The 12,445-nt window shown below is 38.9% G+C and overlaps 1 protein-coding gene across 3 annotated transcripts in view; it reads right to left on the bottom strand.

The window, feature by feature from the left end:
- Nucleotides 1–12,445, bottom strand: part of LOC127437731 (calcium and integrin-binding family member 2-like) — a 45,350-nt gene that overhangs the window by 6,910 nt on the left and 25,995 nt on the right. For 2 of the 3 annotated variants that reach the window (XM_051692840.1, XM_051692838.1), the window contains exons 3-5: nt 8,873–8,984; nt 1,735–1,882; nt 1,336–1,531 (exon numbers count right to left, since the gene is read on the bottom strand). In XM_051692840.1, coding sequence (XP_051548800.1) covers nt 1,336–1,531; nt 1,735–1,882; nt 8,873–8,984 — 456 coding nt within the window. Of the gene's footprint in view, nt 1–1,335; nt 1,532–1,734; nt 1,883–2,515; nt 4,472–8,872; nt 8,985–12,445 lie in introns of those variants that run through there. The other variant, XM_051692839.1, reaches the window with a different exon arrangement.

Raw genomic sequence — 12,445 nt, 5'->3', positions numbered from 1 at the left:
AGAGTTTAATTTGCCAAAATTACAAGTGGCCAGAAAAGTAATTCTGTCTTTTGACAGCTGCAGAAAGAGCAATTTGAGATTTTTTGGGCTAAGCCAAGTCTCCAAACGATGTTACAATGCTCTCCTGTCACTCTAAATCATGTGTTCAGAGAGGCACAGCTGTGCAGTCCAGAAAGGCCTGTAAAAGTAAATTAGAAGAACATTTGCCCCATAAAGCACACTGAAACGCACTGCAGCCAAATTACAGCAGTGCACCTCCAGTGCAGAAAACTAGCCAGAATGCTAACCACTAGCATTACTGGTTTTACACACACAATGACTCTATTAAATTCTAATGAAGATGCTATGATGGCACATCATGTTACTGGAGAAAAATAAGCCAGAATTAATAATGAACATAACTAGTGAACAGTTTTGCACATCATCATGCTGTCAGGAGGTGCAAGCGGTGGGTAAACACAAGTTACTTTTTGCTAAAAACAAACCAATACTGATTCAAAACTCGACCAGCCATGCAACCTGCAACCACAGAGATCTTTAGTTGTGGATAATGCTGCTTTTACGTGCTATCGAAATTATTGTAAATACGAGGTTCCCACTTAAAAGTTGCACATGAACGACCCCTCAAGTCGTATTTACGACTGGGAAACTCTAAGAAGGTCATTTTGATGCCAGAGTTTATGAGTTGGGAGGAGATGTAAACTTTCAACATGGCGGAGAAGAGGAGGGTTTCTGTAAAGAACGACAGGTTTTATTAATTTGTCTACATACAGTTAATTGTTAGTGCTTTCCGTAGTCATATACTGTACATTTATGTATATCAGCAACCATTTGATGCATTTTTTATATTTTTACACCATGAAAATAGCTTGTATTTGACCGAAATTTCATTATCGTCAGCAAGCTAACTCAGTACTATGCCTTATTGTGTCAAAATAAAAGTTCCTCAAGAAAAATGCAAGGATGATCCAGGCGTTGTCCATGTTTCCTGTTCTTTCTGACAACAAAGCACCTGAATACTCATAATTAAGACTTCAGAAGTTGGAATTAGTATAATTCCGACAGCACATATAGGCAGCATTAATCTGAAATCAATAATACCACAATAATAGGCGAGCATGCAACAAAGTAGTAGCTCATTTAAATAACGTCACAGCAGTTTCCACAAATAGAGGACAAACAACACAGAAGAAATAAGTGGACAACATTTGTAGACATTGAGGCTGAGACTTCCAAAACCCTAACTTTAAACAGCTATTTATGGTAATGCAGCAGCAAATCTCCACTCATCAAAACATGTCACTTTAAAGATGTAATGCTACAGTATATTCTTACCTTAAAAAGTCTGGAGCCCTGGAGATCATGTTTTCAAAGTCAGCAAAGGAGAGCTTGTTGTCTCCGTCCAGATCGGCTTCCTCAATGGCCTTCTCACACACCAGATTAACCTCCTCTGGTGTCAGCTCCTCCTTTGTCAACTTGTTCAAGGTCTTTTCTAGGTCTTCCTTGCAAATGTAATTATCCACATTAAAGTCTAAAAACAAAACAAGACATTAAGAGTTTAGAAAGAAAAGTAAATATTCCAAGTTCAAGTTATGATGTGGCAGTATTGTTTATGAAAGGTGCAATATAAATGTTTATTACAAAATGTAAAACCATGGTTTGTGACATTGTAAAACTTTGTTAATATAATTTTGTTTTTGTGAAATGTACATGAGGTAACGAAAACTGACTTACCATATATTTTAAAAGCATAAATGGCTTTCAGTTCTCTTGGGGCCATTTCACTGAGAACTGAAAACATGTCCACAAAGTCGTTGAAGCTAAGGTTACCCTGGCCATCTTCGGAGAACGATTCCACAATACGATTCCTGAATGGATTCTCCTGGAGAACAGAAATTGAGAGTTCTATTAAGCAGATTACACAAAGACTATAAAAGCAGCACAATATATGGATGTTCTTATGGAAGACAATGACTTTTAATGTTATTAGAAATGATCATAAATCCATACAAAAAGTACCATGGTAAAATCATGTAATACCATAGTATTTTTTTTTTAATAACATACAAAACCATTGAAATAACATTGTATCTGTATATTGTAATCAAACAGCACCATAGTACAGTGAGTTTCAAAAGCCCACTAACGAAAATGCTTACATTTTCAATTTTTCTATAACAGTGGCACCTGCAGCTGTACGGCTGTACGCCCTGTGCATACCATGAGCGAAGCCCTCAACATTTATCGCTGTCGAAATACACGAGTCAGTGGATAGAATCTTCACTAGCTTAGAAGACTCTCCACTCCCCTGCAGTGTTCCGGCGGACATTCTACACCTTGCTAGTAGACGCTTCATTGGTGTACGGGTCCTCGCTTCAGCAACACACCTACTCCATGCAGCGCTTCGGCCTGAGTAACCTTTATTGTTATATCTGCTATATTTATATATATATAGTATATATAAGAGCCGCTTACATGTTCACGTCTTTTAAAAGATGTCGTTCTGTAAGTGTACCTTATGCGAGGGGCACATCCAGCGCCCTACCATCCGCCTCTTCTGTGACTCCCAAGGGATCACATGAGAAGGCACGGCAGGGCGACGAGGTTGAGCAGGATGAATTTGATGTGGACCTTGTGCCGGTACACGCCCTGCGAGCCCCTCAATTTCCATGTACTGCTACAGTATATGCGTGACGATTTTCGGCCCTCTGCAGAAGCCGAGCAAGTAGCAAGGCGTGGAAATCATGCTCCACTCATCCTTCCAAGTCATGTTGACTAACATCCGCACTGGCTGGAAAAGCATACTCAGCAGCAGGCCAAGCTGGTTCAGCACTCCACGCGATGGCGGTGCTCCAAGTTTTCATAGCTAAGCTCTTTAAGCAAATGGACGAGCAAGGCTACGATCCAGAGACGTTTAAAGAGCTCCGCACCACTATGGACTTAGCGCTGCAGGCCACTAAAATCACTGCACAGGCCATTGGCAAATCAATGGACAACCTGGTGGTCCTGGATTCGTCACTTCTGGCTGACCCTCACATAAATGCGTGACATGGAAAAAGCTGCCCTCTTTGATGCTCCGGTGTCTCCAGCCAGCCTAATCGGCAGCCCTGTGGATGGGTTTGCTGAGTGCTATGTTATGGCTCAGCAACACTCGCAGGCTATGAGACATTTTATGCCAAAACGGAGCAGTACTTCATCCCAACTGACTCGCTCCTGCTCTGTCTCAGGCCAGAGTCTGGCTAAAGCCCCCACGCCTGCTGCCTCAGCACCGCCAAAAGTCGCCATCGAGCCGTCCGTAAAGCCGCGCAAGCCGTGGCCCAAACGTAGGCGGCCACCTCAGCACGAGTCCCGCGCCGATGGGAAAAAACTCCCAATTTAATCAAAACGGCTTGCAAAACGTTCTGATTTGAATCGTGATTCAGTACAATTCTCGGAGCGCTCTCAGAATCATTTGGAGCAGTTTCACACACAAAACAGTATCGGGATATTTACGAACGCAGAACAAACATCGCTGGATAAAGTTGAAATTTACCTACAATCAACTGAAACAGAAGGCTGTCTTTTTGAGAGGTTACTTTGAGAAACTTCAGCTAGTGTTGTGCAATGTGAACAAGGGGCTGTTCAAACCAAATGTGTTTTTGCGTCCGCTTGCGCTGTTTTTCAATCGTTTTCCATGTAAATATTCGTTAGATTGATGTCTCTTGACAACTGTCATGTTTCACTGTGTTTTTAGCATCTCTCATGGGAGCGCTGCATTTTTAGACACCGTGTCAAGTTAAAAATAACTTTTTCAACTGATAAAAACGCGTCTCAAGACACCTACGTTCTGCTCTGGTTGTTTTGGTGTGTTTTGCTTTTTTAGTGCGAGAACGTGTTTGGTCTGAACAGTTACTGGAATAGTTGCATGAACGCTACTCATACTCGAGAAAATTTCAAAAAATGCTTCTCTTTAAGTCACTAGAATTGAATGCTTTGGTGTTGTTTTTGCAACAAAAAAAATCTCATTGGTGAGTATGCCTCCGGACCACCCTAGATATAAGCTTGTATTTGGCAGATTTATGTGCGTACCTTCTGATGAATTCCTGCAGGCGCCCATGTTCTATAATACAGTTCTTCATTGCAGATTATATTATCATCATAGTAATTTAAGTTTAAACTCAGTTTCAAAATGTATGTTGAAAAGTTGAAAAATTTACATTTCAGTATTAGACATATCCCAAACTTAATGACAGCATGCACTTGAGCAGACATGGAATCCACAAATTTGTGCCAAACCTGCAGACTAATGACACTGTGAATTCAGAAACAGGAGGTCGAAAGTTCTGCTGCTGAAATCAGTTTGTGCTTACCAAAATTCAAACAATGTCCCCAGTGGCAAAAGTGTTGTTGATGTGAAATGTCCACAGAGTGGCACCAGAAGTAAGTTTGTAAATGTAATGTTGATGTGATGTAATGTTGATGTAATAATGTAATAAAGTCAACAGAAATGCATATTTTATTAACCCTCCTCCCTTACCCAAACCCCAACCCTAAACTTTACAGACAGCAGAGTCAAATTACATTTTCAGAGAAAATGCAACCCACGAATTGTGCCCACCCTTGAAAGGGAAAACTTTCTGGTTTCCATAGGACCAGAACCCATGACTCAGAAATTACTTGCGTAATAAAAATTCCCTGTTGCACCACAGGGAAAGTGAACAGATTTGAATTGATAAAACATTTTCTTATAGGGGATGGCACTTGTCAGTAACTTCAGGATACATGAACATCTGGAAGCAGCATGTAATTTTCCCATGTAATCAAGTTGAACCCTAAAGATCAATTTTATTCCAGCATGATTTAAAAATGTTCCAAAGAGCTTTTTGAGCACTTCAGTGGAGGCAAGGAAATCTGACCTTTTGTACAAAGGAGTAAATATGGTCAATGTCACAAATTTAATTACATTTGATGAGTGACCTAGAAATAGTGCAGACTCTTAAATATACCTTGTTCATTTTACATAATAGGATTTTTTGTTTTGTTTTACATTTTTCAAAATCCTAAAATAGTCTGTTTATTTCCAGGGTTGCATCCCAGATTTTCAATATAGACACAGATTCTTGAACCCCACTGTATGTAGCATGGGGCAGTGGTGGCTCAGTGGTTAAGGCTCTGGGTTACTGATCAAAAGATTGGGGGTTCAAGGCCCAGCACTGCCAAGATGCCACTGTTGGGCCCTTGAGCAAGGCCCTTGACCCTGTCTGCTCTAGGGGTGCTGTGTCATGGCTGACCCTGCACTCTGACCCCAGCTTAGCTGGGATATGTGAAAAAAAAAAGAATTTCAAATCTCAAACATATAATGTGTGATAAATAAATATAATTATAATAATAAATACCACTGAATTACCATTTCATACCATAAATGAACTCTGACCCTGCCACAGCCCTTATTGAAAGTGTACAATTTAAAAGCCATGGTGTGTAAATGTGCGTTGTGGTTGCAGTAATGTGAGCATGTGAGCAGCAGAGCCAGTTTTGATGAGAGAGTCATGTATAACATGTAAAATGGCTGACTCCCCAAATTGGTGACCATATATTTGCTACTGGCTATTGGCCTAAATGATTTGTATGCTCTACACTACTAGCTGACTCAACAGCTCTAGGAACAGTAGTATAAACACAGCAGCACAGGGTAAAGACTAAAGTTTCAGCTCTGCATACTACACTCCACATCCTGTGCCTAATTATCTGTTAATAGATTTTTACATTTTCATCAAAATTCATCACACAATATGTGTGAGATGAGTTACTCAACGACATTTAATACATTTTGAGTAAGGGGTTTATTCAAATCCCTAATTCTAAGTAGGAGCAATTGTGATAGCAAGCACACTGAATGGTTTATCTTGAAGAAACTTCAAGCATGACTTCACATTATTAGATAACAGCTGGTTTAAATTAATGTATCTAAGCATCATGCCCTGAAATCAGTGGGGATATAAGGTTGCCCCATGGCCTTTATGTTCCTTAGAGAACATGCATCCATGTGTATTGACAAGAAACACATCTGAGGTGTCAGTATTGGCAGAAATCGGGCAAACAGTCCTCTGATGCCCTGAGTTAATCACTTCATTTCACTTCACTAGGGACAAAGGGGGCAAAGATTTACGTTTATGAAGACTGAAAGGACCTTTGAAACTGGAAGCTGATGTGGTGCTATCAATTCCAGCTTGAGTAGTCTCAATCAGGATCATCCACTTCTAAAAGGCATTGGACAGGCATTAGTATGGTTTAGGTCCTATTTATCAGACCGCTACCACTTTGTCTGTATAAACGAGGAATTGTCAGATCAAACAAAAGTTAAATATGGAGTGCCACATGGATCAGTTTTAGGGCCTCTGCTTTTCTCCTTATATATGCTTCCCCTGGGAGATATTATCAGGAATCATGGAATATGTTTCCACTGTTATACCGATGATACCCAACTTTATATTTCTTCGAAACCTGATGAAATTTCACAATTCTCCAAATTAGCAGAGTGTATCAATGAAATCAAAGACTGGATGGACATAAATGTCCTTCTACTCAATTCCGACAAAACAGAGGTACTAATTATTGTACCAAAAACGTCTAAAAATAAGCCGATAATATATAATTTGACGCTTGATCTACAGCGAAGAACTTAGGTGTTATATCTGATACCAATCTGGTATTCATACGTTCATGACCTCAAGACTAGATTATTGTAATGCATTACTGGGAGGATGTCCTGCAAGTTCAGTAAATAAACTTCAATTGGTTCAAAATGCAGCAGTTAGAGTGCTGACTAGAACCAACAAATATGATCATATCAGCCCAATTTGATCGTCGTTACATTGGCTACCTGTTAAATTTCATATTAATTTTAAAATTCTGTTAACTACGTACAAAGCTTTGAATGGTCTAGCTCCACAGTACTTAATGACCTTCTATTACGCTATTTTAAGTCATGTTCATTATGATCGCAAAATTCTGGCCTGTTAATAGTACCTAAAATATCAAAATCCACAAAAGGAGGTAGATCGTTTTCCTATTTGGCTTCTAATTATGGAATAGTCTTCCTAACACTGTTCGGGACACAGTGACTCTCTCAGTTTAAGTCTACACTAAAGACTCATCTACTCAGCCAGGCATACACCTAATTTATCCATCAAATTATAGTTATGCTGCTTTAGTTAGGTCTGCCGGAACCGGAAACAATTCTCATATTCTATAACTCTGCAATAAATTGAATGGCATATACGCTAATATTATTCTATTTGTTTCCCTGTCTCAACTTCGGGATTCATATCAGAGCCTGCCATTTTCAGCTCTGTTCCTGCTTGGTATCCGACTCCCACTGCTATGTGTCACTGAGTTATGACAACTAACTTGTCTCCATTAACCTACATCTTATGCAGTTTTGTGTTCCTTGGCACAGTCGCCTTCGGCTTGCTTACTGGGGTTCTAAATACAATTATTATTTACTTATTTACTTAATTATTTATTTTTATATACAATTTACAATCATATTTTTTATCAAACTGCACAATGATGACTCAACTTTATAGATATTATAGTTTCATTTTCTGTTAAAGCATGATTTTCTGTATAGCTGCTTCGAAACGATGTGTGTTGTGAAAAGCACTAAACAAATAAAAATTACTTGCCTTGACATTTATAGCTCCTTTGCTCAATGTGATGACTTAAGGAATGAAATTATGTCTCCAGGTATATAATGGGGCTCATTCTACAGTATATCCAATACAGATACGAATTTTGATGGGCTGAAGGTATGATCAGAATTATTAGGGAAAGGTGAGATCAGATCTGTGACATGGCCATGATACTGCAATTATTCACTTTTACGGTGGCATTCAAAGAATGGTGTGATGTCAATAAAATCGATGTATCTGAATATTTTGTCCCTCACACAAACCTATTGAATGGCTTCAGAAGACAAGTTATGTGGCCATGTTTATTATACTTTTATGGTGCTTTTTGTCATTTTAAGGCCCAGTCCACTTTCAATTTCATTTTATGAGAATAAAAGCAGCCAGTATATTCTTCAAAAATACAAAATAAAAAAGTGTGTTCCAATGAATGTCATATGAGTGACAAAAAAAGTTTGGGGTCATCAAGTTATCATCAGCCCTACACTTGATGAAGACTTACTGTATGATGAATTATCTGAAACAGCTTGACCATGACCAGATAGAGAATGGAAATAATAAACCACTTCCTCTATAAAATTACATGATTTTGACTCTAATGCTAGCATATAATACTGACTAAAGCTCTTATTGGGTAATACTATAAATGACACCCTTCAGTTTTACCAATACTTTCTTGAGGATTAAAAATACAAGTCTTAACAACCATGAAAATTCTAAAGTGCTAAAATAATTTGCTGAAACTGCAACATCTCATGGAGTGTTAACTTTCACAAGCATAGTGGTGTAATGTCCCTCGCTCACACAGGTTGTGCTTTGTCATAAACAGCGTAGCCAGCATGCCCATTAAAAACCAATTTTGCCCTCTATAAACAACTCTCTGTTATATTTGATATCAAATGAAAAGTGCAATGAGGGTCACTGCACAAGCATCCTGTTGCTTTAACAAGGGACGGGGAACATTTCTTCACCTCTAATGCTTAGCTTTAGATCCAGAACATTGAATCACAGAGGAAGTAAATTAAATTTGGAAAATTGTTGCATTCTAAAAGTTAAAAATTAGATTGAGAACATTGTTGCATCTCAAAAATTGCAAATTAGATTCAGAGTGGCACTGCACCACACAAGTAAAGATTTGGAATATTGATGGATCAAACAAGTAGTATGTAGCAAATAACCAACCAATAAACTGAGAGCATTACCTTCAGTTCCGGCATGTTGACTATGAGAGCTAAAGGGACTTTAACATCAGGATCGTTGGTGTAGTCCATGGGAACCAAATGTGGAGCCAACTCGTGGTATCTTCCATGCAAGCTGGAATGTAGAAAAAGGGATAACTTACGGTTCCTCATGATTGCTCTGATTATTTTATTTTGTTAAAGTATTAGAAATGTACTGATTATTAAGTCAATTATCAGTTTAAGATGAAATATTAATATAGTAAAACAGAATCAACAACTCGTTTATTGTTTTATTTGTTACTTCAATGACAACAAAACAAAACAAAAATAAGGAAATAAAAAAGGAAGCTGATATAATACCAGAATAATGCAAAAAGCCACACAATTGTGTTTACATCAACAGTGGTTTATATTGAGGTCAAGTCACCAGAATGCCTGAGACAAACCTTGTGAAACTCAACTATCAATGACACTAACTAAACACAAGTATGCACTCAGTAAGGAGAAGTAGTCCTGCTCTTGACTAAGCAGGCAGATTTCACAAGGCCATTTTGTCCATTTGTTCTGCACAGAAAGTCTTGGAGTGTTGCCAGCCAACGGTGAAGTAATGACTCATTCTGAGCATGGCAACTGGACAGAGAGAAGCAGACACTGTAACAGACCTTTGCAGCAGAGAGAGAAAAAACTTTAGCACAGAGATGAGATAGCAGATGTTCAATAAAATGAGGGCTGCAGAGACATAGTCAGATGAAGATAAGACAAAACATATAGCTGATGCAGCTTTGTGTAAGAAAAGAAAATAATGTTTGGTGCCAAGACTACAGTTAGGTGTATGCTCTCCAGTGTAAAGTTTAAATAAACCAGTAAATATAGACAGCAAAAGGAGGCCTTTTTAAAATGGGTATAATGCATTTTGTCAATGACTATGAGAACTTTTATTGAGATGGAGATTGGAAATATTTTAGATATTTAAGATTTTACTAAATATCATACTTGCTCCTACTTTAGTTACAAAAGAAGAGAAAAACCTCATGTTGTTCCACAGGCATCCAATCAGGATGTAAAGAAATAAAAAGCATTCTATAATGATTGGTGATAATCCTTCGCTAACCTTGCATAACTGTGTGATGGATTGTGCTAGTATGTGCAGTGAACAGAAAGTGTTTTATGTAGGTGATAAAGTACAAGACTCCATTAGGTACGCCAGTGATTGTCCATTTTGTTTCTCATGCTCCACTGGCGCTGTTATCAAAACCAATCTTGGTGTCATTGCAGAGGGACAATCCATCCACATCAATCAAACCTGGCTGGCACATCTTATGTAAGTTGTGGAACTACTTATGAAACACCGTATGACAACTCGGCATTATAGATATTAATGATAACATCATTGAAAGAGCCGTAGGAAGTATGCAAATATGGGTCCTTAAGGTTTGTTAGCTGAAAACAAAAAACTAAAAGTGGTAGATATAATTCAGATAAATCACACTTTATATATGCGAGAGCACTATAAAGAAAGATGTTTCCCACAGTTATTGCTCTGATACAGTATCCAGAGCTACAGGTACTTTACAGTATCAAGCTCATTGATGGTGCTTGCAAAGGCAAGTATGAGATTACTATTACTCATATTTAGGGTTAGTGATTTGAACAAACCCCTAATCCTAAATATTATACTGGCTGACAATATAAAGTTCCAAAAAATGTCCATACACAAACATTTAATGAGGGACCAGAATTTCATACAGACCTAGAAGTGGGCTCTCTTGACTTGGACCAGTAAGTAACAACCTAGAAGACCCTAGAAACCATGTAGCAACTTCCTAGTAACCACCCAGACCACCCTAGCAATCGCACGACAATGCACTTAAAACCACTCAGAACACCTTAGCAACCATAGCAATTCTAAGCATCCACCCACAACACTTTAGCAACAGCTATGCAATACACTAAAACCACTCAGAGCACCTTAGCAACCATATCAATACCATGGCAACTACTTTGGCAACCACTTATAATGCCCTAGCAACCTTAACAGCAACCATAGCAATGCAACGGCAAATACCCACAACACCCTAGTAGCAACCACACAGCAACGCACTAAAAACCACTCTGCTTATATTTATATTTATACCTCTTAACTTATTGTGCTGTGCTGCTTTGTCATAATGTTGCTCTCTGCTCTGGTTTAAATATGTTAAATGATGCACTGCTTTTTTATAAATAGGTTTTAGTTTTTTTTTTAGAAATAGGTTTTAGTCTTTTGCCTATTAAATTATTTTATTTTTTTGTATTTTATATAGTACGTTGCTGGTCCTGAGTACATACAGTATTTCGTTCTCATGTGTCAACATGTACAGAATGACAATAAATACCTTGAACCTTGAACACCTTAGCAACCATAGCAATGCCCTGGAAACCACCCACAACAACCTAGCAACCACACAGCAATGCACTAAAAACCACTCAGAACACCCTAGCAATCATAGCAATACCCTGGCAACCACACACAACACCCTAGAAGCCATACATCAATGCTCTAAAAACAACTCAGAACACCCTAGCAACCATAGTAATGCCCTGGTGACTGCCCACAACACCCTAGCAACCACACAGCAATGCACTAAAAACACTCAGAACACCTAAGAAACCATAGCAATACCCTGGCAACCACACACAACACCCTAGAAGCTATACATCAGTGATCTAAAAACCACTCAGTACACCTTAGCAACTGTAGCAATGGTCTGGCAACCACCCACAACACCCTAGCAACCGCACAGCAATGCACTAAAAAACAGTCATAACACCTTAGCAACCATAGCAATGCCCTGGTAACCACCCACAACACCCTAGCAACCACACAGCAATGCACTAAAAAACAGTCATAACACCTTAGCAACCATAACAATGTCCTGGAAACCACCCACAATATCCAAGCAACAGCAATGCACTAAAGACCACTCAGAACACCATAGCAATTCCCTGGCAACCACCCACAATACCTTAGCAACAGAATCAGAATCAGAATCAGAATCAGATTTATTGCCAAGTATGCTTACACATACAAGGAATTTGTCTTGGTGACAAGAGCTTCCAGTGTACAACAATACAAAAACAATACAAAAACAGCAGCAAGACATAGATAATAATAAAAATAAAACTAATTATACACATACGTACAGACACACACATACATACATACACACATACATACAACAGTATTGCACTAAAACCACTCAGAACACCTTAGCAACCATAGCAATGCCCTGGCAACCACCCACAATACCCTAGCAACTGCAACACACTAAAAACCATTCAGAACACCTGAGCAACAATGGCAATGCCCTGGCAACCACCCACAATACCCTAGCAACAGCATTGCACTAAAAACACTCAGAACAACTTAGCAACCATAGCAATGCCCTGGCAACCACCCACAATATCCTAGCAACTGCAACACACTAAAAACCACTCAGAACACCTGAGCAACCATGGCAATGCCCTGGCAACCACCCACAATACCCTAGCAACAGCAACGCATTAAAAACACTCAGAACACCTTAGCAACCATAGCAATGCCCTGGCAACCAC

The sequence above is a fragment of the Myxocyprinus asiaticus genome, chromosome 48 (assembly GCF_019703515.2).
Source record: "Myxocyprinus asiaticus isolate MX2 ecotype Aquarium Trade chromosome 48, UBuf_Myxa_2, whole genome shotgun sequence".
NCBI classification, from domain to species: domain Eukaryota; kingdom Metazoa; phylum Chordata; class Actinopteri; order Cypriniformes; family Catostomidae; genus Myxocyprinus; species Myxocyprinus asiaticus.
The sequence above is the reverse complement of the archived record's forward strand: the minus strand, read 5'-3'. Positions and strand labels throughout refer to the sequence as shown.